At 55.2% G+C, this 25,776-nt stretch overlaps 7 protein-coding genes across 7 annotated transcripts; 4 read left to right on the top strand and 3 right to left on the bottom strand.

Moving 5' to 3' along the window:
• Positions 1 to 1,627: 1,627 nt before the first annotated feature.
• On the top strand, positions 1,628 to 5,156 carry CTAM01_03301 (DNA damage-inducible protein 1; the record flags this gene model as incomplete). The annotated part of the gene is made up of 7 exons (XM_060519337.1): positions 1,628 to 1,656; positions 1,782 to 1,933; positions 2,345 to 2,420; positions 2,881 to 2,891; positions 3,437 to 3,743; positions 3,807 to 4,402; positions 4,459 to 5,156. The coding sequence occupies 7 exons, from the start codon at positions 1,628 to 1,630 to the stop codon at positions 5,154 to 5,156; spliced, it is 1,869 nt and encodes a 622-aa protein (XP_060386336.1).
• A 441-nt stretch (positions 5,157 to 5,597) lies between these two features.
• Positions 5,598 to 7,202, bottom strand: CTAM01_03300 (methyltransferase domain-containing protein; the record flags this gene model as incomplete). Its single annotated transcript, XM_060519336.1, has 1 exon — positions 5,598 to 7,202. One exon carries the CDS (start codon positions 7,200 to 7,202, stop codon positions 5,598 to 5,600), a length of 1,605 nt encoding a protein of 534 aa, XP_060386335.1.
• A 6,140-nt stretch (positions 7,203 to 13,342) lies between these two features.
• CTAM01_03299 (C6 finger domain-containing protein) lies at positions 13,343 to 16,849 on the top strand (the record flags this gene model as incomplete). The annotated part of the gene is made up of 6 exons (XM_060519335.1): positions 13,343 to 13,493; positions 13,616 to 14,590; positions 14,647 to 15,253; positions 15,320 to 15,382; positions 15,437 to 16,400; positions 16,505 to 16,849. The coding sequence occupies 6 exons, from the start codon at positions 13,343 to 13,345 to the stop codon at positions 16,847 to 16,849; spliced, it is 3,105 nt and encodes a 1,034-aa protein (XP_060386334.1).
• A 442-nt stretch (positions 16,850 to 17,291) lies between these two features.
• CTAM01_03298 (proteasome A-type and B-type) lies at positions 17,292 to 18,217 on the bottom strand (the record flags this gene model as incomplete). The annotated part of the gene is made up of 3 exons (XM_060519334.1): positions 17,292 to 17,465; positions 17,567 to 18,105; positions 18,193 to 18,217. The coding sequence occupies 3 exons, from the start codon at positions 18,215 to 18,217 to the stop codon at positions 17,292 to 17,294; spliced, it is 738 nt and encodes a 245-aa protein (XP_060386333.1).
• Positions 18,218 to 19,027: 810 nt separating this feature from the next.
• CTAM01_03297 (Spc97/Spc98 family protein) lies at positions 19,028 to 22,119 on the top strand (the record flags this gene model as incomplete). The annotated part of the gene is made up of 3 exons (XM_060519333.1): positions 19,028 to 19,547; positions 19,613 to 21,576; positions 21,658 to 22,119. The coding sequence occupies 3 exons, from the start codon at positions 19,028 to 19,030 to the stop codon at positions 22,117 to 22,119; spliced, it is 2,946 nt and encodes a 981-aa protein (XP_060386332.1).
• Positions 22,120 to 22,724: 605 nt separating this feature from the next.
• Positions 22,725 to 23,309, bottom strand: CTAM01_03296 (uncharacterized protein; the record flags this gene model as incomplete). Its single annotated transcript, XM_060519332.1, has 1 exon — positions 22,725 to 23,309. The coding sequence occupies one exon, from the start codon at positions 23,307 to 23,309 to the stop codon at positions 22,725 to 22,727; it is 585 nt and encodes a 194-aa protein (XP_060386331.1).
• Positions 23,310 to 24,327: 1,018 nt separating this feature from the next.
• Positions 24,328 to 24,627, top strand: CTAM01_03295 (uncharacterized protein; the record flags this gene model as incomplete). Its single annotated transcript, XM_060519331.1, has 1 exon — positions 24,328 to 24,627. One exon carries the CDS (start codon positions 24,328 to 24,330, stop codon positions 24,625 to 24,627), a length of 300 nt encoding a protein of 99 aa, XP_060386330.1.
• Between the last annotated feature and the right edge of the window lie 1,149 nt (positions 24,628 to 25,776).

Here is a 25,776-nt window from a genome sequence, read left to right as displayed (position 1 = left end):
ATGCTCGGCCGGTGTGTGCCGATTGGCAAGGCCGAGTGAAGACCTTAGCTCGGTGCAGTGAGTGTCGGAACGGAGGAGGGAAGACGTCTCAGAAAGGCTAAGGTCAGATCGGGTGGTCCACGGCGGAGAGGGGACAAAGCATCGGGACAAGTCAAGTGAACCTGAGCTGTGAATGCGATAACGGGCTTGCAAAAGAGGAGTAACCTGGCTGCAGACCAAGCAGAAAGGTATGGAGTTGGTAGAAAATGGGATTGGCATTGCAGCAGCCAAAGAGGCAACTGGATGGAATTGGAGTTCAGTGACTCGCCATGGACCATGGCAAAGCAACACCCTCCATCATTGGACACTCTGTGTGAGGTGTGGTTGTGGTTATGAGGTGTTTGTCGCGTGACTGACCTACCCGCAGTGGCACAGTTGTGGCCTGTTCAGCCCATGGGTATTTCTAGGCGACGCTGGAATTGTTGCCCGGCTCCATCTTATTTCCCACTCTTCCCAGAAAACTTCCCCAAGTTGTGGCATTGAGTGAAAGAGCCATGACGCTGTTCATGTGGCATACCAGCTTCTGTAGATGGAAATTTGCGGAAAAGGTCTTTGCAGGGCATGGCGGGTAATAATGGGTACTGTTGCTTTCTTTCGATCCAGGCTATCGCCCAAGGACAGGACAGGGTAGATTCCAGTAGGAAAAGATGCTTGAATGGCTTGCACATAGGGCAAGGTTGGTTGGGATCAAGGGAAGAGAAGAGTGAGAGAGAAAAAGTGACCTGACTTGTACTCATTTCCCCACAGTAAGCCAACTTCGACATCACTCCATGCTCCAATACTGCTCTGCTACCAAGGTACAAGCACAGAGTTCTTGAGTCTCTAAACTCAGAGTCGTATCAAGAGTTTCTCGGGACTTTGGCGTTGTGATAAATGGTCTTTAACAGATTGGGAAACGCGCTGTTTGCTTTCAGACCGCTAATTGCTGGTCCGTCCCGTCAGATTGAGGCTGCTTTTGGCCAATGCAGCCGACAGAAACCGAACGAGATCTAGGCAGTGTCAGCGACTGCAATGACAAAGTTTGAAAAGAGGAGTGCGGTGCAATGTAGATTCAGACTTTTGGATTCGCGTGGGTGGGCGAGCGGCTTACCTTAGTTGGGTCTTGGCCGACATGCTTGTTGCTCCTTTCCCCTGACTCCGCCTGCTGCGGTGTGCTTCACACTTGTATGGCACATTACCAGCCCAGTCCGGCCCGCCGTCGAATCGTAGAGAATGTACTATTACTTCGTACTCGAACTTGATGGATATTGCTTTGAAGACTGAAAGATCCGCAGCAACGCCATACTGTGTAGGCAAGAAGACCCTGAGCCTGCCGATCCGTATAGACCTTGGCTTTCGTCTGGATCTTGGCCGATATTACAGCTGCAGCCCCGAGGCCGAAGCAAGCAGACGAAAAACTTTTCGCTGTGGCATGTTGACAGCTGCAGGTATTCACCTAAATGGACATAACTGCAGTATCGACTTCGAGAATCTTTCCGGGTCGGCGATCCAGAGTTGCATTGCCCCGCTGCAATGCAGCATATGCAGCAGGCTCAATGAGGTCTAGGAAGGGCCCTGAGGCACTTTTTGGGCTTTCCCACCATGTCAGATGGGCGAAGTCCGAAGACATTCTGAGTTGTAAGTTATGAGTCAACCCGCTTGGGCTGTGGTCATGGACCTTCCTAATGAATCAGTGTGGGTTGCAGAGGCTGAGAGCGCATACTGCATCAAGTACGAAGACGCGGAGCATTGCAACTGAACAGCGTCGAGAACCCGGAATGCGGCCGCCACCGGAAGCCGGATCCGACCGACTTCAAGGCCGGCATCCGAGCTGACTGCAGTTCCGACCCTCCAGCGGAGCGAGGTTGGCACGCCGATCTCTGCTCGCCTTCGAGACGTCGCATGCGAGATATCGGTGGGAGCAACGGCAGCTTAGAATCATGATCCTGTGCCGTCAGATCATGAACATTCCGTTCAGGACAAAATCCCCGGCCCTTGCAGTCGCCATATAAACGAGACATGCATTGTCATTGACCCGAAGCAGACCTGCGAGCTTGCTCGCCGAGTAGAGCGTGAGCAGCGAGGTCACAGGCAGGTAGATAGATGCTGGGAACTCTTCAGCATGGTGTGATGAAGAAGAAACTCGACAGGATGTCTCCGTTTCACGCCGCGTCCAACGTCGGCCATCCGGGCAAGTCGTTTTAGACGTTCTTCGTCATGATTAAAGTGGAAAGACGGACGTAGATTCCAAGCGAGGAAGCAGGGTGCTTCTCTGCCTCGAGCAGCAGCAGGTTGAGGTGCTCGTAGGCTTGTCATCATCGCACAGAAACTCACGGGCGAAGATGGCAGGAGATGTCGCTGCTAGACATCGATTGGCGGTACATCCTGAGGATCTATGACATGTCAGTTTGGCACAAGAAAAGAAAGAGATGCAAGTGCAGAAAAAGTAGAAACAAGAGGGGATTCTCAGCTCTTGTACCTGCTCCAGAAGGAAGTACATGAGTAGATTGCAAGGGTTGTTGAGGTCGCTTGCTTGGCTCGCGCAGCTGCCGCAGGTATAGATCAAGTACTTGATTGCGCCATCTTCCACCTGGTTTGCCGTCAAAGATACTTTGAAGACACTTGGTGGCTTAGTCAACGATTAGCTCGTGGGGCTGATATGCCGTAGGGGAACCTGCCCGCGCTGCTGTGACCTCAGCAACCTTGGAACTGGGAAGCTCAAGTCATCAATGGCCTCCTTGCCGCAGGCTTAGCAAGTACACGTGCAGATGCCTTGCGAGGCAGAGATTGCCGCGCGAAAATACCTAAATTGAAGAAAACAAAACAAAGCATGCGTCTGTCTGGCTGACAGGAAACATACAGTCGGGGTTTCTGTAAGTTCAGCTAAGGTAAGCGGAGAAGTTCCCGAAGCTTTCCATGAGCTTCTGTTCGCCATCTCGTTCCGTGGCCAGTGCTTTCCCTCCCGTCTCTTTGGAATACCTACCTTAGCTGCTTAGGTACCAGTGCGGATAGCTGAGGTATTCGTGCCTTGGGAGCACACAGGTTTGCTTTTCGCAGTGTTTGTGCTCCGGCCGCCCCCATTCCACCTTGCCTTACCTTACCTTAGTATACTTCGTACGCAGTAGCTAAGTCCGCAGTACGGAAATATTCCCCGTCCTGGTTCCCCGTCGACCCCATCTTGAGCCACTGCAAACGGGGAAACGTACTGTGTAAGGTAGGGGTCTCGTCACTGCACCCACCTTCCTTACGAAACACTCAAAAAGGTACCCCAAGTACCCGAGCCGAGCTCTACCTTGCCTTTACCTTCCGCTACCTCCCCCAGCTCTCTTCCACCTTACCTTGAGATCCTTTTCTTTGAGACCAAGTGTCTCTCAACTCATCAGATACCACCTGTCTAATCGTTCACCACCGCTACAAGGCTGCGGAATCACGTCGAAACTTTTCCCGGAGCTCTGCTTCATCCAATCGTCCTATCCAGCAGCTCTTTACCTTCCGGATGAGACGTCACTGTTGTGTTGCCTGAATTTCGGCCCCTCCAACACCCCTCCTCCGCAGCTCCGTACTGAGGGTGACTTCAACTTCGCTTTCGCAATAGTGAAACTTGACGATTTCCCTGGACCAGATCCGGCCTCTTTGCTTCTCGCCGCCAGTCCATTTCTTTTATCAACCGATCAAACCCGCGGCAAACAGTTCCTGCCTGTACGCCAGGAACAAAAGCCCGTCATGTAAGCTTTGCCCCTTTGTCGGGACTTGACACGTTCTCCGCTGACTCTTCTTCCTCCTAACAGGCGCATTACACTAAGCATAACGAACCCCGAGGTCGAGGACCAGGATCTCCTGACCCTCGAGATCTTTCCCGATATGCCCATGTCCACACTCCGCGAAGCCATCCAAGCCGAGACCAACATCGCACCCACCTCCCAACACCTCTACCACAACGGTCGCTTGATCCAAGATGACACTCAGACGATGGAACAGTTGCAGATTGCCGACGGCGAGATGTTGGCGCTGCACGTGAGGGACATGCAAGGAACCACTGGCTTGCCGGACCAGAGCAGAAGGGCACCGCAGCAGCGCCGGCGACCAGGAGGACAAGACCCAGAGCTCATTCGCCTTCAGATCCTGGGCGATCCAAACTTACGTGCCGAAGCCACCCGCCAGCAGCCCCAGCTCGCCGCCGTTCTCGATGATCCCCAGAGATTTGCCCAGCTTTTCAACCAGAGCTACGACCGTGAGCAGCGGGAACGCGAAGAGCGGCAGAGGCAGATTGCCCGTCTGAACGAGGACCCCTTTGACATCGAGGCTCAGCAGAAGATTGAAGAGATGATTCGTCAAGAGAGAGTCATGGAAAACCTCCAAAACGCCATGGAGCACAACCCTGAAGGTATGGCAGACAACCAAGGCATTACATGCGCATACCGAGAGGCTAACTTCACACAGTATTCGGACGAGTGCACATGCTGTATGTCGATGTCGAGGTGAACGGCCACAGAGTAAAGGCGTTGGTCGATTCTGGAGCACAGGCAACCATCATGTCCCCTTCATGTGCCGAAGCCTGCGGTATCATGAGACTCGTAGACAAGCGATTTGCGGGTGTGGCTCGTGGTGTAGGCACAGCCAACATCATCGGACGCGTACACTCTGCCCAGATCAAGGTCGGCACCATGTTCCTGCCTTGCAGTTTCACAGTCATGGAGGGCAAGCAGGTCGAGCTTCTCCTTGGCCTCGACATGCTTAAGCGCTACCAAGCCAGCATTGACTTGGCCAAAGACAAGCTGATCATTCAGGGCGAGGAGGTGTCGTTCTTGGGCGAAGCGGAGATTCCCAAGGAGAGCGAGGAGGCTCTGGAGGAAGAACCCAGATTGCCTGGCCCAGCTGGAACCACCATTGGCCAGCGCTCCGGTGTTGTCAGTGGTCCTGAAGGCGCTGCTGCCGCCGCGCCGACGCAGCAAACCCTTCCACAAGGTCGGCCAGCACCTCAGCAGCAGCAGCAGCAGCAGCCAGCGGCGCCAACTTTCCCGGAAGAGCATATCAACCAGCTCATGGCTCTGGGTTTCCCTCGTGAAGCCGCGATCAACGCTTTGCAAGCTACAGGTGGCAATGTCGAGTTCGCAGCCGGTCTCTTATTCGGGGCATAGACTGGATTGGGGGCGTAACGGAAATTCTTTGGTTGAAATGGACCTGCATGGTCGGACCGCAAAGGTATGGGACAATCTCGGGATGGAGATGTGGGGTGAATTGGAGTCGTAGTATCATGCATGCACAGCTCGACATGATATGCGTTCAAAGCGTTTTGGTAGACACACTCGGCACTTTTGAATTTCAAGTAATGCTAACTAAACCTTTGAGATTTGCCTATGTCTTGTATAAACGACGACGTTCCAAGGTATCCGCTATGGTCCCCTGCTCGGCGACCGCAGTACACCCAGCTTCATCCCAACAAGTCCGATTGTAGTTGCGAAATATAGGCATTTTTATTTTGACGAATGCGATATTACCCCCCCCCCCTCCCCCCCCAAATGAAGATAACTTTTATATGTACCAAAACCGTCACAAGAACAATATACAACCGGTCGGTTCTACCGTATCTTGTATACACACGGCTTCAAGATACCCGTCTCATCAACCTTGTCCTCCTCCGTCTCCCACACGAACCTCTTTTGCTTCTTCTCCTTGTCCACGTAGCCGGCCGCCTTTGCCGCGACAAGCCCCTTGCCCTTGGTGGGCACGGCGCCCTTGATAAAGTGCATCTTGACAAACATTTTGTTGGATAGGTCCACCGCGCCCTTGTTGCCCTCGCCCTGGCCCGCCAAGACGAAGCCGCGCTTCCGCAGCGCCTCGACAAAGGCGGAGACGTCCGTCTCGCCGCGCTTGTCCTCGTGGCCGTCGACCTCGACGGCGAGAGCCGTGCGGTCCTCCTCCGTCTCCTCGGGTTCTTTCGTCTTCTTGCCTGCGGCGGCGGCGGCTGCCTTTTTGCGGTTGCCGACGCTGTGCGAGACGACGGCGTTTTTGCGGTGCACGGGGCCGAAGCGGGACTTGATCTCGGCGATCCAGAGCTCGCCCTTCCAGTGGAGGATGCGGTAGGCCTCCTCGATGAAGTCAAGCCAGTTCGTGCCCATGAGGGCGAGGCAGAAGATGGCGACGTCAACTGAGTCGTTTTCGAGGGGCAGGTTGGCGATGTCGGCCTTTGTGACGTGTTTCGCAGGGGAGTGGAGGTCGTAGCTCATGATCTTGAGCTTGAGCTTCTTGGACTCGGGCTCGAGGGTCGAGGCGAGGCGGGCGTCGCCGCAGCCCAGGTCGGCGACGTAGCACGTCCCGTCGGTACGGGGCAGGGGTTGAGGGCCGTCGGGCTTGGATGGCGCGCCGCCGGGGCGTCCACCACCGCGAGCGTTGGGGAAGCGGGCTCTGGCGCGGAGCTTGATGTCGCGGATGTAGCCGTCGACGGGGTTCGAGGGCCAGACCTCGACCTGACGGCGGAAGCCCTCGTGGTACTCGGAGAACATCTCGGGGGAGTCTTCGAAGAGCTGGTAGGCCTGGGCCGAGGGGCGGGTGTAGAGCGTCTCGTTGAGGTGGCGGAAGCGGGCCGAGATGAGCTTCTGGCGCATAGAGCGCTGGAGGGGCGTGAGCTTGGCCGCGGCGGGCGGGACGGGGGGTACGGAGGCGGCGATGGCCGCGGCGGCGTCCTGGTTCTTCTTCTTCTCGAGATTTTCTTGCTTGTTCGTCAAGGCTGCCTTCTGTGACGTCTTTGACGGTGTGGTCTCTGCTGCTGGTGTGGCTGGCTCATCTTCGTTACTGGACATTTCCTTGCGCTGCTTCTTCCCCTTCTTGTCGGATTTGGGTGTTTCCTGTGTCTTTTCTCCTCCATCGCTCTTGCTTTCCTTCTTCTCCTTCTTCTGCTTCTTGCTCGGCTTGGGCGTCTCGGCCTCGGCCTCATCCGCATCGTCACCATCGTGATCAGCCTCGGCGGTGGCAGGGGGAGCATCCTCCCTCTTTTCTCCAAAGACGCGAGGGTTCACCAGAACGGAGTTAGCGCCCGAGGTAGGCGCCTTCTTCTCCTTCTTCTCTTGCTTGTTGGCTCTCTTGCGCTTCTTGCTCTCATTCTTGGCGGTGTTGCTGGCCTTCTTCACCTGGGTCTCGGTTTTGAGACCCTCGGCCGCGACGGACCATCCTGGGACAGCGAACATTTTTCAATTGCCAAGAGTAATGTTCTAGATGTCCGGATTATGTGATCTTCTTGTCGCGCCTACGAATTCAACAGGTTGTGGTTGGTGAATAAGTTTGTTGCTTGAAGCTCATGCGCATCTCACGAACTCACTCCCGCGGCTTATCGACGTTGGAATTTTTTTTCTTTCCTTCCTTTCCCCAGAGGTCGCTTATCACACCCCTGCGTTTTGATCGACGCCAGGATGAGCCGAGTTAGACTGGTGGACCGTGCATTCTGTCTGTTTCCTCTCCTTCCCGTTCTCAAAGTTGCATCCCGTCTTACAACTCCCCTTCCCTTTCCATATACTCACGACCTACCAATTTCATACAAAATTCGATCAATATTTATTCGAATCATCTCTCATTCGTGATTGGCTAATATTTAATAGTGCTTCGGTTATCCTATCCCATCCCCTGTCTAGTCCCAACGTCGTTCGACGACCTTGCTCTAGTTACCAAGATGAAGGTCAACCTTCAACGGTCGTCGCCGCAGCGGAACAATCATTAGAGTCGATCCAATGGCTGTGGCTGATATTCCTAGACCTCATTCCTATCAATCTTAAAGACCCGCAAACGCGGCATTTTGCGCAACCCGGCATGCCGGAGTATTGTTCATGTCGACCCGAAGGAACTACAGCCAGTCGATTACGGAACACGCTATTGGCGAGCTAGACCGTTGATGAACTCGACCTAAGCCCAACACACCGGAAACCCCTGGAGATGTTTCTACACTTTGTAGCTGGCCATGTGGGTGATGGCCTGATTTGCGGACTCGAGAGTTCAGGCTGGTCTTCAGGACCATGAATCCGCATTTACATTTCATGCCAATAAGAGCTGGAAGCCTCGTCTGACTTGGAGTTCTGGGCAGCGCAGCCGGGCCCAGACTTACTGGTAACCAAGCTGCATACTGTTACGGCTGCAACAGGCTCGAAAGCTGCGCTGATTGGAACAATAGAGACAAAAAAGCAAGTGTATCGGACCGGCGATTGAAGCTCCTGCATGTAGCCTTCATCGATGTCGACAAGAAACGGTTTACGAATCGTCACCGAGAGGCGCTGCAGGACAATCCAATCACTTCAGACAGCTTTTACTCCTTCCCGGATCCGGCCGCATGCAATTCAGAAGACGAAAACATCGTGCCCGGAGTTATGAGCCTATGAGGCTACCTCCTCTCTGAGTCGTTGGCTGTCTTTTGGCGCCTGTTTCCGACACCTCCGACTTGCGGACTGCAGTATGATCCAAGAAAGCAGTCATTGGTCGCATGCTCGACAAATCCGTCTCGGTGAAACGGGATATACATTGCATTTCTCGATTCCCACGTCAGACGTCAGCAACCCTCATCACCACAGGACCTTTCGCACTATTGTTCCAAGACGTTTTTGCGAGGCACTGCTCGACACAGCTAGATCCGCCTGTCTTCCAAGTGACTAGATACGGACGTGTAGGAATACCACCTGCCAAAATATCTATGGGATCCCCGCCATTCAACTCTTTTGCCCGAAGGAGGAAGGCCCCAACACTTGGGACCCGACTGGTATGCGGCCAATTAACCAGTTTCTCGGCATGGGTCGGTTCAACACAGAAGACCCGATCTTTGGCCCGAAAACATGGGTACGGCGTATTGCCCGGCTCAACGGAAGGTTGTTGATGGACGCTTTGCTACATTCGGCGTAAAAGAGAGACGACGAGGTGGGGAGGAAACGGCGTGGCAGGTCAAGGCACCTTACCTGTTCGAGTGCAGAGATCCGTCTTTCCGATTACTCTCTTTCCAAGAACCCAACTGGAGATTTCTGAAAGACTCTATTCCAAGCATCGAGCTTCGAGAGAAACCTTCGAGTGGTACCGCCGGCTTCCTAGATAGATTCCTGCGACGCAAGTCCCGCTTTAGCAAGGTGCATGTCTGAAAGACTATCTTGACCATTGACACGAGGGGCGTCCAGCGAAGTAACGACTCCAAGGTCCTATACAACCCACGAATCAAACGTTCGAAAGTAATTCAGGAACGTGCTTTAGGAGGGCCGAAATCCGTTTTCTTTCCGGCTATGCAGACATTGAGCCGGACTCTGCGGCTGCGAGAAGGCAAGGTGCATATCTGACCTGCAGCAACCGTTGTTGCGGGCTTCGACCGAGATCAGATAGAGTAAACAAACGTCTGGGGAAATCTGCCAAGGTGCGGTGTGTTCCTGCGCGTATCGAGGAGCACCGGGAGTGTACAAAGCGATCGACGATATAGTGAGCTGGATGTCACCGGTTCGTTCAAGAGAGCACAGGCAAAGGTGGCTCGGGGTGATCCGCACGCCTCCTTTCGTTCAACATTGCGCGACGTTTGTGTTGCACCGTATGCCAGTCAACGATGCTACGACCAGTGGTCGGTCACACCATCCAGCAGGTCGGAAATGCGACGGTTGGCCCTTGGCTTGGATCTCGGATGTAGTGGAAAGCGTCCTCCGACGGGGGGAATGTTGCCGGGATCCTTCAGCAACACATTGTTTCCGGCGTCTTGTTCTCCCGCCCAGTGCGTCCCGGTGAAATGCTCGCACCTAGCAGATATGGACCCTGACATTCCTTGGATGAGGAGTACATAGCCGGGCAGGGAACGTGACATTCGCCCGAGTACTAGGTCCGTCCTTCTGCCACGCGTGCTGTTGTTCACAACGCTTGCGCACGACGATATGGATTATCAGATCATGCCCCTCCATTCGCAAGAAGGAAACGAGACGGCTTATATCCAAACCCCGGCCTTGCAGAAAGTTCAAAGGGGGAAAAAAAACCTTAGTTTCCCGCTCGGCACATGGTAATTCGGCTCAAAGCCAGTGGATCCATCCCGCCTGGACTGAGACGCCACCGTTGCGTTGCCTTCGGCGGTGACCGAGAACCTGTCAAGATGCCTCTCGAACAACGACTACTATCAACAGCGGTCTAGACCTGGCTGAGGGCCAAATTCAGACCTACGGACGGACAGTTTTGTGGTTTTCAAAGTTGACGGGCACTCAGGAAGACCGATCCCGAGCCGGAGACCCTGCGCAAGGCATCAACGAAATCCGCATACCATGTCGACCGTTTTTTGCTCCCCACCAGATCACCGCTTGGTCATTGCTGACCTTAGGGCAGAGGATTAGTGAGGGGCAGAAGGCTGGCAGGTTGGGCAACCCTGTCGGGAAGCGAGTCCAGACCACTCAAACCTCGGACGAAAATCAGATTCGGCATCTACATCTCTTGCCCCCATGTCGTCTGCGAGAAGACTGCGACTCAGGCGGGCTGTCTTAATCGGACGGCATGTCACGTTGATACCTAGTCGCGCAGCCCAATGGTTCATGCCGTCTACGGAGTATCCGTCCTGTCAGTGTCCACAAACTCCGTACCTACGGTCCTACGGATTGCCCTAGGCACGCCTTGTCGACCTTGGCTTGACAGCCAGGAATGCGAGGACAAAGTTTGTTGGATGAGGCCGTTGGAATTTTCAGCTTGGCGGCTCCCCTATTCAAGCTCTTACGGCTCTCAATCTCCGTGCGCAATTACACCTATACAGATTAGCTCATCGAGATAGATGGGTTGTTTGACACCCAGGGGAAAAAAGAAAGCCACGCGAGACGCGGGCAGGCTGCGGTGCCGTGGCCCGTGGGTGCCTCGAATACCTACCTCCTGGAATCCCACGCAGGTCTTGGCTCCCCGAGTTTCCTCTACTTTTCTCACTCATTCAGCCTCAGCACACCCACTCACCTCGATTAATTTCAGCCAGGAGAGATCATCAGTCAGAACCTTCTTGTGCCAAGGATGTTGGTACTTGGTATCCGTGGAGTTCTGGCCTACCGGCACCCACACTACCGACAGACGACAACTGTGTATCGGGTATCCGTGTGTAGGCTGACTGCCTGAGCGACGGAAGCACGTTAGCTGGCCTTACCTTAATTAGTGCCGCGCGCTATATCCACCGATGGGCTGTCATCCGGGACATGACAGACCCCTGGGCCCTACCGCCCTGGAGGAGAGGAGGTGGTGACTGTACATACTTCGTACTCTAGAATATACCTTACGTCGCCATCGCTGCCCGCCGCCATCGGCCCCTCTCTCAGCGGTAACCGAGAGACCCTAAGGCCTAAACGGCCTAACCCTGGGCGGGCCCAGCAGCAGTGCAGCAGCGCATCACCCTAGCGCGGAACCTTGGCCAGAATCATGACGGCGGGGAGCTTCGAAGCTACCGATACACCATCTTGACTGCTACCACCCTACGCCCCCTCCGATGTGGCAGTTTGATACCCTCCTGACGCCGCGGGGAGCATGGAAATGGGAAAGAAGCAAGCAATTTTCTCCCGCGGCTGGTTGCGCTGCCCGAAGACAAGGTATCCATCCCGTACGAGGTACTTTGTACAGATGCTCTGTGCTGAGATGTTCACTTTGCAGGTTATTGTCTAGTTCGGTGCCAGTGTCTTAGCACCAGCAACAGGGGATATCCAGTACCAAATGGGACATGACCTTGAACAAGAGAACCAAAGAGCAAGCCCAGCCAGCGGCAAGGTGTGGGTGTGCTGCGCTGTGTTGCAATGCTGTGCGGCGTCCGCAAGCCACCGTAATGTTTCCTCCCTTCCCGTCATCTTGCCGCACCACCAACATGATCCACGAATAACTCAAGGGTACCCCCGTCCCCATCATTGCTGTGGCTGGCTCACTAGCTGCGCCTTTCTTCTCTTGTGCTTCCCCCCCCGATCCCCTCGAATAATACGTCCAAGTCCCAGGAGCAATCCCATACAAACTGTTGGTGCTTCCTCCCCACCCTCTCTCTCTCTCTCTCTCTCTGATGTTTCTCTCTCGTCACAATAGTAGCAGGAGAAACATTGACGGGTTCCATGAACCCCCTCTGTCCCGCGCGCCTACCAGAGAAAAGCACAGAGTGAGAAAGAGGGAAAGAGAGTGTGTCTAGGAGAGGAAGAGAATGAGAGAGAGCGAGGAAGCTCAGGAGACGCACGATAGAGTCAAGACGCACATACTCTTCTTATCTTGTTCTCCATTCTCGCCCTAGCGGTCAGCGGTCTAAGGTAGTTCTGTACCTCTCTTGATGCAACTAGGTAAGGTACCTTGCCTTACGGGGCACTCACCAGTCAGGACAAGAAGGCACACCAAAGGTACGGATACTGAACCATTACTACGTCTTAGGTGCCGGCTTCCATCCTCGTCGTTCTTTCTATCAACCCCGGTCGTCCCGGCCTCCTCTTAGTCCAGAGAAGGAGGTACTTGCTGCTTGGCGGTTTCCCCGTTGTTTGTGGCCCATCTGTTCTCCCCACGCTGGTCTGCTCTAGCCTCGAATCAAATACCCTAACTCAAGGGCACAGTACAGTGCCTTGGGATCTCTACTTCTTTCTTAGTCTATCCTTCCTTGTCCTAGGGTGGGCAAGTACCTCTCTCTCTCTCTCTCTCTGTCTCTGTCCCTCTCACATACTCTCTCTCTCTCTGGATACCTAGTCCTAATCCTCGTTCCTCGTGTTGTGAGAAAGAGACAGATACTTTCTCCTCCTCCTCCTTCCTCTCTCTCCCTCGCTCTCTCCCAACTGCTGCAGACATCCTTACCCTTCCTTACCCCCCGTCCTACCCCACGAGTCCATGCACCTTGTCTAACCCATGACTACCCATTCGCCGAAGACAAAGTAGCACCGGCCTGTTTCACTTCCTTCCACCATCTATGGCTGCTTAAAACTCATCTACATCCTTGGGACCCCATACCTGCGTCCTCTTGATTCTCTCCTTCGATCTGGGTGCCGCGCACAAGAAACGGGACTTATCCACAGTGTCTCGCTACGCTGCCGCTAGACCATTCAACAATACACCCAGAAGCTTGTTGGCTCAGAAGATTACTGTAGTCTTTCACACATTCGACAACGGTTCAAGCCTTGGAACTTGACTTATCTCGTAACCATTCTTATTAGCCTCACGATATCTGCCTTAGACTACTGCAAGAATCTCAGAGAAGACCCCTTTCGCCTGTGGGGACGAGACATTCGCTATATCACCGCGTCGCAGAACTACAGACTACTTTCAGACAATGCAGTCTGTAGCCGTCAACATACTCATGGATTAAGAGCCGCGTCGCAACCCCGATCTTACTCGCAGCGCACTAGCATCTACTAGGATGGATTCTGCCGAAGTGGTCGTCGAGGACGACAAGTCACCGTCCAAGACCTCGGAGAACAACAACAATAACGACGACAATGAGAATGAAGACACGAACCGCAAGAAAGAGAAAGCAAATGTGCGGAAAAGGACGAAAACCGGCTGTCTCAGTATGTTCCATATGTTGAACCCCAACTCTGACCCTTGGCCTCCATCCACCCCCTTTCCTCCTGGCCTCCCCTCCTCATGTTCATACCGGTACCTGGTCTAGACGTCTGACTTGACTCTAAAGCATGTCGCAAACGTCGCATAAAGTGCGATGAAGGCCGACCCATCTGTAACAACTGCATCAAATCCAAGAGGCACTGCGAAGGGTACAATCAGCGTGTAATCTTCAAAGAACCCATCGCCGGATTTAATATCAACGGCAGCTACGGTCCTATCGTCTATCCTCCCGAGGCGCCAAACCAGTCATTCAACCAACTGCCCAACCCGCCACCCAAGTCCATCAATGGTCCGCCCCTGGCACCGATTGCGCCTAAGCCGCCGCAACATCTAGATTTCCAAGGCCAGCCGATGTTTCCCTATGGTCAAGGCTTTCCCGGTCAGCATCAACACCAAGCCCCTCCTCCTAATGCCTTCGACTTCAACCAGTTCCCGTATGGCGAGCAACACATGCCTTCAAGCTCTTCCATCATCTCACCAGCTAGTCAATTTCAGGCGCAATTTGGTGGTCAACAGAGCAACTTGGTCAGCCCCAATACAGATAGTGGCGCGTTTGTCCACAGCCCGACAGAACCATGGAGACACCAGCCGCCGAGAGCTCAGGCACAGGTGGAAGAGATGGATGTGTATCCCAGCGCCAATGCCGCCCCTCAGATGGATCACCCTGTGGAGGACGCAGAGTTCCAGTACCCATGCTCGGACGACGATGCCTCCATGCCCGACTCAGAGGACGCATTCGAAGATCTCATGGGCGAGGAGAGCGCATACGGTCAACTGGTGCAGAGCCGGAACGACGGGCCTTGGGATGGATTCGGAACTAAGATGAGGTCCTTCTCGGCCTTTGCTGACGAGACAATTCTCACATCGTACATACCTACGCCCAACAATTCGCCACTCAATGATGAGCGAACTGCTGCTTTGTTCTGGCACTTCATCAACGTCACTGGGCCAAGCATGTCGCTATACGAGCGGCATCCTTTCGACCACTCAAAGTTGACAAACAACTTCTCCGTCCCTAAAGCGGGACACAACATCTGGACTTGTAAGATGATGGAATTCCGTGGTTTAAGCTTTCCCTCTCGACTAACTCTTGGCCAGACACATTTCCCATTATATCGTTTACGCATCCTGCCCTCCTGCAGGCAATGCTTGCATTGGGCGCGTTGCAGATCGCCAAGCTACAGCAGATACCGCCGACAGCAGCCATGAAGCATTATCATCTTGCCATCCGCAGGATCGCAAAGAATCTACGGAGTCCTAAGAGGAGAACGTCACCGGCAACGCTGGCTGCCTCCCTGTTGCTTGGGTACTTTGAGGTCTGGAACTCGGATCACACAAAGTGGTGCAACCATCTTTTTGGCTCCAGGCTCTTGATCAGGGAGATCCCCTTCAGGCAAATGACAAAGAACATTCTGCCGCTGAAAAGGGTGAGGAGGGCGCTGTTCCAGGAGAGCCAGAACCAGCCAATGGACCCTTTTTACATGGGCCACGACAACACCCACATGATGAGCCACGATCTCGATGATCTCGATCTCGGCTTCCTCAGCAAGCTTATTAACCAGCACGTCTCGTACGAGGACGACAAGCCATCTCCACACTACTACACAGACCGCGATATCGAGCACTACGAACATCTGAGAGATTTGTACTGGTGGTACTGCAAGATGGATGTATATCAAAGCATGTTGGGCGGAGGGAAACCTTTGTAAGTTTCGAAGGATTTGGATAACATTGCAGTCAAGATGGTTAGTTGGCTTACAAGCGAAAACAGCATGGACTACCAACACTGGACGCAGTGCCCACCACGAGCACCCATGGGCCGACTTGAGGCCATGTAAGTCTACCCATGTTCCCATACGTAAGGCACGACTTGGCTGACAAATAGTAGATACGGGACGTACGATCACCTCATGCTGCTGCTCGGACGCCTGTGCAGCTTCGCATCTAAAGATCTTCCGAGAAAACGGAAATCCTTCAAGGGTTTTGGTCCTCCAGGAGGCCCGCCTGGCGGACCCCCCGGCGGACCCCCCGGCGGACGGCCTGGAGGACCGCCGCATAGTGGGCAGCCACATGGAGGACCACCAGGTGCGGGTGGCCCACCGAGAGGTGGTCAAGGTTGGCCGCCGCCAGGGATGGGACCGCCGCCGGGAATGGCAACGGGCATGCACGGAGGAGGGCCTCCCGGTGGGATGATGGGAGGAATGCCAGGTGGACCTCCTGGGGCTCCCCCGATGGGCATGCCGCCGCCAAACATGACGGGAGGGCCGCCGCCAGGAATGGGGCCGCCACCGGGAATGGGCCCCGGCGGTCCCGGCGGCTCGCCGCCCATGTTTCCGGGTATGCTCCCTAACCTCGGAAAAGTGACGCTGCCAATGGGCTTCAGTCCCCCGCGCGACGACTCTCCGCCACCGCCCGACGCCCGAGAGGAAGTCGACCTTGACTCGGACGAAGCCGCCGACGCTGCTATGCGCGAGTGGACCTCCCTCCGTGAGGCCTTTGAGATGCTCCGGTCCCGCTTCGGTCCCGAATTTCAGCCCCTAGGCGCCGAGTATGCCGACCGCCGAGATTCACCCTTTGGTCCCACGCTGCAGTACCGCACCTTTTCGGTGGCAGGCATCTGGATGAACTACTACATGGGCCTCATCCACCTCTACCGCGCGCACCCCAAGATGCCTCCCGCCGCTATGATCGCCGCGGGGATACAGGCACAACACACGGCTAAGTTCGCCATGGAGATTGGTCGTATTGCGGCCGGGTTGACGGACGATTGTAGCAATGTGCTCGAGATTAGCACCCTCGTCGGCGCAGCGCTGATCGAGAGTTCATTCTGTCTGTTTGTCAGTGCTATTCAGGTGAGAAGACGCCCCTTTCTTCACCCGCCTTCTCGCTCAAAGAAACACTATCCGTGTTCCCTTGTACTTACCGTAGATACCACGCCTGCTAACACTCTCCACAGTACCAAAGCGACGCTCAACGTCACTGGATCGTCAGGCGCATGCACGACATCGCCCGCCTCACAGGCTGGCAGTCGGCGCGGCAGATCGCCGAGGGCTGCGAGTCCGGGTGGAAAAAGGCGGCAGCCATGGGCCGGGGTCCGCCGTACGCGCGTGACCCGAGCCTGCAGACTGTGGTGCCGCCGTCCGTGTGGTCGAACCCGCGGCGTATCGGCGCACGGATCGAGCAGCTCGATAGTGACGACACGGTGCTCGTCGTCGCCAAGTCGGAGAGGGCGTTTTATGCTCTGGGTCTGATTAGCGTGGAGGAGGAGATGGAGAGGTTGGTGATTAAGGATGAGAATTGAGAGGAGGTTGACTCCCGGCGGAATCACCTTGGGTAGCGAGTGTTCTGAGCGACTATGAGCGTTGATGGAAGCGTGGGCATGAACGCATCCGTGTCAATGGGTGGAGGCGCAACTCAAGTAATGTCTTTGAGAGAGGCCATAGTCCTACGTTTTGTAAATACAATGTGCCCATTCACAACGTCACATCATAGATAAGATTCAAAAAATAAAGCCACCATCACGTTTAGTACAATAGTGATACACTCTTTGGAGGGGAAAATCGTCTAGACGTCAGTCTCCAAGTTTCGTAATCGGGCGATCTTTGGGTTTCTCGCTTTCTCTCTTTTTCGCGCTCTCTACCTCTTCTTTGGCTCAAGTGTCTTCTTTCACTTTTTCCCGAGTCGCCGAGACCGCAAGATTGCACCCTATATCCTCTTTCAAACACCACAGACCTCACATCCCTCTAGTTCGCAGGGAGTCTCTCCACCACAGCGGCCATCTCCTCATCCGTGTATATTCTGAAGCCCTTTTCCTTCGTTACGCTCGCAAGCTGGACGTTTTTCGAGTCGAGCTTCTCCTCCATGACCTGCTTGAGCGTCTTGAGCACCAGTGTCTCGGCATCCGTAATTGACAGGGACTAATGGGGTGTGTTAGTGCATGTGTGTGAGAGTCGGCGGGGCGCCGAGTGACAGCACAAATTTGTCAGCGCCTGGGGTTGGGGGAGAGAGAAAGGCTTACCTTGTGGTACTCGTTCTGCAGCTCAGCCTGCGCACCCTCGGAGCCGGAACCGATAGCCTTGGCGTCGTAGCGGTAAAAGGTACCGCTGGGCTCGGCGTGGAAGAGCTGGGGGCCGTCCTCGTCGTAGCCGGCGATGAGGAGAGCGACGCCAAAGGGGCGGGACATGATGGTCTCCTCGCCCTCGGCACCCTCGCCGAAGCGGAGGGCGAGGTCGCAGATGGCCTGGGTGCACGACTCGACGCGGAGGGGCTCGTTATAGTTGAAGGAGTGGGACTGGGACTCGACGCGGGCGTGCTCGACCATGGAGCGGGCATCGGCCTGGAGGCCGGACATTGCGCAGCCAATGTGGCGGTCAATCTCGACAATCTTTTCGACGGACGAGGTCTCGAGGAGGGTCGAGGTGACGCGCTTCTCGACGCCGAGGACGACGCCCTCTGCGGTGGCGACGCCGATGGCCGTGGAGCCGAGCTTGATTGCCTCGAGGGAGTATTCGACTTGGAAGAGGCGGCCTTCTGGGGAGAAGGTGTTGATTCCTCGGTCTGTTGGATTGGGGAGGATATGTTAGACGAGAAAGCTCTCTGGCGAGGGGGAAGAGAAGCTGGGGTTGCTTCGTTTGGGGGCTTTACCGTATTCAGATCTTGCCATAAACATCTTGGCGGTATTGTGTGTGTGTGGTTCCTAGATGGAAATAAGGGGTATCCGGATCGGTAAGGTCAATGGCTCGAGAGTCGTCGGGGTTGAGGTTGTCGTGGATCGGGGATTGCGTGGATGCTGGTGGTTTGGACTGAGGTGTGGATGGATGGAGGGGGAGCTTGGAGGAAGGTCCAGGTAACAAACGGTGACGGTGGAAGGCTGAGATGGCAGGTGCGGTTAGGCAAGCACCTGGCCTACGCAGCCGCACCTTACCACCTGGGAAAGCTTCTAGTGTACCAGGTTCCCTTTGGGGGGCGCACGGGGTGTGTGGCCCAGCACCTCAGCAATTGGAGCCGACAACGACTAGGCCCCAGGCGATACTGCCCCCTGTTCTCTGACTGGAAGCTCTATGATTGGTCATCTTGGTCACTCCCAGATTCCCCTCCAACAGCTACCGCCCCCCCGAACGCTAAACCCGGAATATTCCAGGGGAGGTTTACCACATCCGGGACCGGGGTCAACAACACGCGAGGATTTTCCGACTAAACGCGCTTGAGGTTAATGGCCCTTTACCGCGTTTGAGTACCTGAGTACAGCTAAGGTACCGTACGCAGTGCCCAACCCACCTTCACGCGCGGAGTGTAAGACTGCGACTCTGCGATAGAGGGGCAGAGAGACAAGGACCACAAACCACAAGACCAAGCAACGAATACCTCAAAAACCACCACCAATCCCCTCCAACCATCACAGCAGAGTCGGCGTCTTGCCATACGAACAACACCAATACCCCTCCAAGACGCCTCCTACACTTCAGATGCAGTCGGCGACATGTCGTCTGGCACCACCAGGGTCTCAACCCATGAGCGGCGCGCAAACGGCTCGGCCGCCGGCGTTGACCAGGACCGACCTTCACGAACGGCACGCATGAACGCAGCAGGCGCAGCGGCGAGCGGCACGGGCACAGGTAGCGGGCAGACGAGCTTCAAGAGCGAGCGCAGCGAGAGGAGCGATGCGCGACAACGAGAGCGGCCGCGGGAGCGCGAGCGTGAGCGTGAACGAGAGCGGGACCACCACCAGCAGCGCGAGAGGGAGGAGAGAGAGGCGTCACCTGGAGGCAATGCGCACAAGAGATCTGCGTCAGGGAATCCCAGAGCTACGAGCAGGATGCACGACGACAGGCGTTTGGAGGAGAGGCGGACAGAGAGGACATATGTGACGGAGCGCGAGACCATGACGCAGCGGACGAGGAGCCCAGTGAGGGGTGGAGGCGATAAGGGGAAGAACGGCGAGGCCAAGTCGCGGGCGGCTGAGGCGAAGCCCAAGGAGGCCAAGGTTGACACTCCGCAAGGTTAGTGAATGCGATTGCATTGGTGTTGGGAGTAACTCCGGCCGTCTAACTAAACGGCTCTGCAGCACCTTGGAACCCAGAGGCGACTCTATTACCTCACACATCGGCTCCCCTGGCCTGTCGAATATCCATACCGCCGTTGGCGGCACAGGCGCCGCAGCCTCAACAGCCGAAACCACTAAACGAGCTATCTCTCGAGGCGCAAGAGGCGGTGATGTTAGAGGATCTCCTCTTCGTCTTCATGGGCTACGAGGGGCAGTATATCCGCTTCGCAAAGACTTATAATCCGCACGAGGAGAGGGAGCGGCTGTCGGGGCCCACGTTCAGGATACTGCCAGGCCTGGATCCTAGTTTGCTGGACCTGACACTGTCGATGCTGAAGATGGCAACATATTATTCAGCCCTCGAAATGTTCGTCGATGTGCAGAGTAGAGAGGAATTCGGCGCCGTCAATCACGCTCTTTGCGCCTCCATCAGGAAATTCTTGCACGACTACCTCATTATGATCGCGCAGCTGGAGACACAGTTTCTGACCAACGAGACTTTTACTCTACACGTTTTAAACATCCACACCTTACCGACGAGCAAGATGATGTCGCATCTATACTCCCTAGCACACGATCTGCTCAAAAGGAATGCGCTTCTAGACGACGATGACGAAGAAGAAAGCGATAGCGCAGACGACTTTGAGAATATTCTCGAGTCGCTGCGGGAGGGCGGCGACCTAGTCCCGGGCTCGGGCAAGAAGATTTGCAAAGGCGGCGTCGTGTTGGGTCTCATCACAAAGAGGCTCGAGTCCATGTCCGGAGACCCGGCTGCGCGCGCGCTGTTGACGTCGTTGCTGCGCGATGCTAGTAAACCTTACATGGTGATGCTCAACGAGTGGCTACACCACGGCAGCATCAACGACGCGCACGCCGAGTTTCTAGTCAAGGAGCAAAAGAGCATTCGGAGAGAACGGCTGGAGCAGGACTACACGGACGAGTACTGGGAGCGACGGTACACGATCCGGGAACACGATATTCCCCCTCAACTGGAAGGTGTCAAGGACAAGGTACTATTGGCGGGCAAGTATCTCAACGTCGTCAGAGAATGCGGCGGCGTGGACGTGAGCAAGGTCGTTCAGGACGTGCCCACATCGTTTGACGACAGCCGCTTCCTGGAGAACGTCAACAATGCGTACGCGCACGCCAACGAGTCCCTCATGCAGCTGCTGCTCACGACGCACTCGCTTCCCATTAGGCTGCGGTCGCTGAAGCACTACTTCTTCCTGGACCCGTCCGACTACTTTTCCTACTTCCTCGAGCTCGGCACGTCCGAGCTGCGGAAGCCTGTCAAGTCCGTTAACACCGGCAAACTGCAGTCCCTGCTCGACCTGGTGCTGCGCCAGCCGGGCAGCGTCGTCTCGCTGGACCCTTTCAAGGAGGACGTCAAGGTGGAGATGAACGAGATCACGCTCGTCAAATCCCTGCAGCGGGTCGTCAACATCACGGGTATCGAGCAGGGCGAGACGCTGCAGCCGCTCGCGAACCAGCAACCCATCGAGAACGACAAGAACGCCATCGGCTTCACGTCGCTCCAGCTGGACTACACGGTGCCCTTCCCCGTCTCCCTCGTCATCAGCCGCAAGACCGTGTGGCGGTACCAGGCGCTGTTCCGATACCTCTTGTCGCTGCGCTACCTCGAGTCCCAGCTCTCGACGACGTGGTACTCGCAGACCTCAGGCCTGACGTGGTCGCACAAGAGCTCCTCGCGCGGCCTCGAGATCTGGAAGCGCCGCGTGTGGACGCTGCGCGCGCGCATGCTCGTCTTTGTGCAGCAGCTGCTGTACTTTTGCACGGCCGAGGTTATTGAGCCCAACTGGGCAAAGTTCATGTCCCGGCTTAAAGTCGGCGAGGAGGGCCAGGAGGCGACGGCGGCGGGGGGCACGACGCCTACGCGGACGGTAGACGAGTTGATGCAGGATCATGTGGATTTCTTGGATACGTGCTTGAAGGAGTGCATGCTCACCAACAGCAAGCTTCTCAGGGTACGTCTTTTCTCCTTCTCACTACCACCCTCGATGTGGTTCACAGTACAGTTCCCAGCTAACGTGCAAACCCTCGGCCAGATCCACTCCAAACTCATGCAAACCTGCACAGTCTTTGCAACCTACTCCAACTGGCTCTCCCGCGAGCTAGAAAAGGCCGACCCGGACCTCTCCGGCGCCACGCGCCCGCCCAACATGACGGCAGACCAATGGCGCGCCTTCCAAGCCGTCAGAACGCAGAAGCCCTCGTCCGGGCCGGGCGCGGGCGGCACCACCTCGCACAACGAATTGAGTTCATCGGCGGGGGCCGGTGGCGGCAGTGGCAGCGCCGCGGAGCAAGAAGCCCGCGTGAGCAACCTCTTTGAGATTATGAAGAAGTGGGAGGGCAACTTCAGCAGGCACCTGCAGATCCTGCTCGACGCGCTGAACCACTACGCCGCGACGGAGACGGTCGTCCTGCTGAGTCTCTGCGCGAGGTTGAGCACCGCGAACCAGGGGACCGAGTATGCGGGGTTGAGAAACGAGGACGATAGCGTCGCGTGAGAAGAAAACATACCCTCTGCCCCCCTAAAAAAACGTCTTTTTTATGCTTCAAAGGAAAGAGAGAGGTTCATGGCATGGCGTATGGCTTTGCGGGCGTTTTTTTCGCGGCGTTATAATGGAGATGGTTAGACTGGCGGGTTGTCTAGTAGCTTCAACTATTGCAAAAAGCTTGAATGAGAGAGAGTATGTGTGTGTGAGGCAGAAAGAGTGTGAGACCGAGACGATGAGAGAGAAAGGGCCAGCTCATTCAGAGGGGGTTGAGCTCCTCAAAACCTATGCTGAACAGATACCAATACCATAGATTAAGTGATGTGCATCTGATTGCCAAGCGCAAGTACTGACCATTGTCTGAGCTCCCACCCAGACTCCCGTCGCGCATACGCTTAGTGGAGCATTTTGTGTCGTGATATTCGTACAGTGTGACATTATTCTATTCGTCTCAGTATCATTCAAGAGAAGAGATGTTTCGTCTCCCCAGGCGTGCCCTTCTTTGTCGCCATAATTTCGTTTTTGGGTATACAGATGTGATACACGATTGTTGTTGGTACAGATTGGTACAGCTTTTTAGAGCAACATGGCTCGGAACCTTAAGATCTCTTTCTCCTCTAATCCTTCTTAAGGGCCTCCTTGACGAGCTCAGCAACACGCTTCTTCTCGACCTCGAGGTCCTTGTCCCCAGTCGCCTTGTTGATGAGCTTCATGACCTCTCCAAGCCCACTCTTGCCCGCTGCGACGGAGTCCTCGATGGCCTTCTGGATGAGAACGCGGACGTCGGCCTCGGTGACGGTGACGACGCCGCTACTGGCAATGTACTCGGCCATAACCTTGGCCTGGGTGTCCTCCTTCTCAGCGAGGTCGTCGCGACCGGCGTCACGGAACTGCTTGGCGGCGTCCTGGGTGGCGCGCTGCGTCTTGCGGAGGAGGGCGACGAGCTGGGCGTCCGTCGCAATGGGGGAGTCTGTCTTGGCGGCGTTGTTGGTAGCGGAGAGGACGGAGCGGAGGACCGACAGACGGGGCGCGTCCTTTGCGCGCATGGCGGTCTTAAGGTCGGTCTTGAGAGTGGCCAGGAGCTTGGGCTGGGCCGGAGCGGCATCGGAGTAGCAACGGATCGTCGTCCGGAGGGGGTGGAGGCGGCCCGGCACCATTGGCCGGAGGGCTTGGGCGAGGCGGACTGAGGTTCGGGAGGCCATTGTGGACGGAGGAAGGTCGTTCGTTTGCCTGAGCTTGGATTTTCGAGGGGGAGCGGTGGTCGTTCCTCAATTGATCGGTCTTTGTATCGTTCTGACTGTAATGGGGTAGTGGAATCGACAAGCTGTTGTTGGTCTGTCAGTTGCAGTCATGCAGAAAAAAAGTTACTGCTGGGAGCTCTCAAAATGCATAAATGTTCGGGACAGCTTCTCATTGGCTAGCAACGGCTGGTTGTTCTGGCCAGGTCCACGGCAGCAGGAACATCCCCGGATCCTCTCCTCCACAGGTGGCGCGAAGTGGCACCAGTGTCTGGGAGTAGCGTCCGTGAGGATGTATTGGCGGCGGGGGGCGTTGAATAAAAAAGTGTTTGATATATTGGACACACTATTGGCAGTAGTTTCCTCGCATTCTACCCTTTGAGGGTGCTATCTTGGTTGAAGATTGCAGATGCCAGATTGACAGGTACATGGAGGCCTGATGGTTCGGATGACACAATCAGCCGCACACTTTATGCGTTCAGGGAATCTCGCGGATATTTCAACTTCCAAGTCATTGATGCGCGCATAACTTGGGACACGCGTTCCGTCGATGGGCGTGTTGGTGATAATTCGCGGATCAGTTGGAGCTCTTGTGAAAGAATGTGAAGACTATGCAAACCCTGAGGCCCAAATCACCTGATGTGCCGAAGATCAGGGGAGCTGCAGGAAACAAGGGTCGGGGCATCCGCGAAAGGTTCCCGATATCACATCCACCGGGTGTTCCAGGTTCGAAGTTCCAGCAGCTGCCACCTATGTCGATTTGGCCCCGGTAGACAATCTGCCACCCAAGCTGAAGGGGGTTGTGCGTCCATCGGGTCGATTTGCATAGAAACTTTGACCGTTGCATGCTTCATCATCGCGGCAGCTTCAGTTGATGTCCCTGGCATTGTGACATTCCAGGGGCAGTGTCGGTATCCGTATCCGAACTTTGCAGCTTGCCCCAGCGGCTATCTACTCGGTCAAGAAGGAATCGTCAGCCGAAATGTCTGTGCCCCTGATCATGCTAGGGAGGAAGTTTCCGAAGCCGGGGAACCTAGATGGCGCAAGGGCTCTGAGCACTCACCGGCGTGGAACTTGGCTTGAATGCGGGCGTGGATGCTGGCGTGGAACTTGTGAGGTGCGGAGGCGGCAAATGTGGCATGGCGCCAGCAAATTATCTCATCTTCAGATGAAAGTGGATTCCGATTGCCTCTTTGTCAAGAACGTCAGGTTCAAGCCACGACTCGACAGTCCATTCCGCTCTGACATGGGTTCGATGTGCTCAGCTCTGGCGGTGTTGTAACTTGTGTATGTGCATGTGAGAGAGAGAGAGAGAGAGAGAGATTGTGCAGGCTCAATGTGACGTGAGTTGTTCGTCTGCAGTCCACCTCGGTCCTCACCGAGAACCCGAGGAGACGGTAGCGAGTAAAAAACCATGCAGACCTCTTGCGTTCCTGGCAAGGCCTGGCGTCTTGCCTCCCTCCATTCTAACCCAACATGGAACGGATAAAGCAACAGCAGCGGATAACATGGTAAGGTACAGAGAAGGTAGAAGAACAAGAACTCGTGCCATCCTCCCCCCTTGAGCCTTCCAGTCCGCTTCTTCCACCTTCAAGACGTCTCTTCCGAATCCATCACTGTGGGGGGATTCCTCGCCTTCCCTTGCCTTACCTTACCTTACCATACGTTCACACCACCTCAGGCAACCTGAGTCCAAATGTACAGTACTTATCTGTGTCAAAAGTTGGTAAGTAGGTACCTTGCCGTGAACATGGGCATGGGAAGCCGCCGGCCTTGTTCCGGATTTCTTCCTTCCCACCACCATCCAATAAGGCACTTACTTACCTTAGCTTCCGCCGCTCTCCACATGCGCCTCACTCTCTTTCAACTACACGTCTATCCCCTTCGGCTTCAACATATAGACACTATCTCCTCAAAGCATGTCCTCTTCAATGTCTGTCTTGTATGAAGTACTTCTTATCCCGAAACAGGGATAACAACATCCTCAGTGATCATCAGCACCCATTTCCGTTCTCTACTCACTCTGTTTGCAAGTGTCGTTCGGTCATCGACAACTAGTCTTCCCTTGACACTTGCGTCTCTTTTCGATAACAACAAGCAGTCGGCAATCGAGTCAAGTCCACGTTCTTTCCAAAGCGACAAAAAGCTTGCTCGCCGTACATCACTTGTCTGATGCCACACCGTCGATGACTGCCTTTTGAAAATCAGCAACGATACGAGTACGGAAAGGGCAGCTTTAACTGGGCTCTCACAACTCCGTCATACAATCGCCAACGCCGAAGATCGTACAGCAAAAAAGCACTGCAGTAGCGAATTAATCAAATAGGATTGCGAGCTAGACAAGGGGTATTTGCTGTCGTCACATCGTCACCATCGTAATCCAGGTCCAAAAGAAAAGGCCCATCAAGTCCTGGCTGGGAAACAACGCTCT

Source organism: Colletotrichum tamarilloi (assembly GCF_030869305.1).
Source record: "Colletotrichum tamarilloi strain Tom-12 chromosome Unknown Scaffold_7.1, whole genome shotgun sequence".
Classification (NCBI taxonomy): Eukaryota; Fungi; Ascomycota; class Sordariomycetes; order Glomerellales; family Glomerellaceae; genus Colletotrichum; species Colletotrichum tamarilloi.
This window is presented reverse-complemented; position numbering and strand designations above follow the sequence as displayed.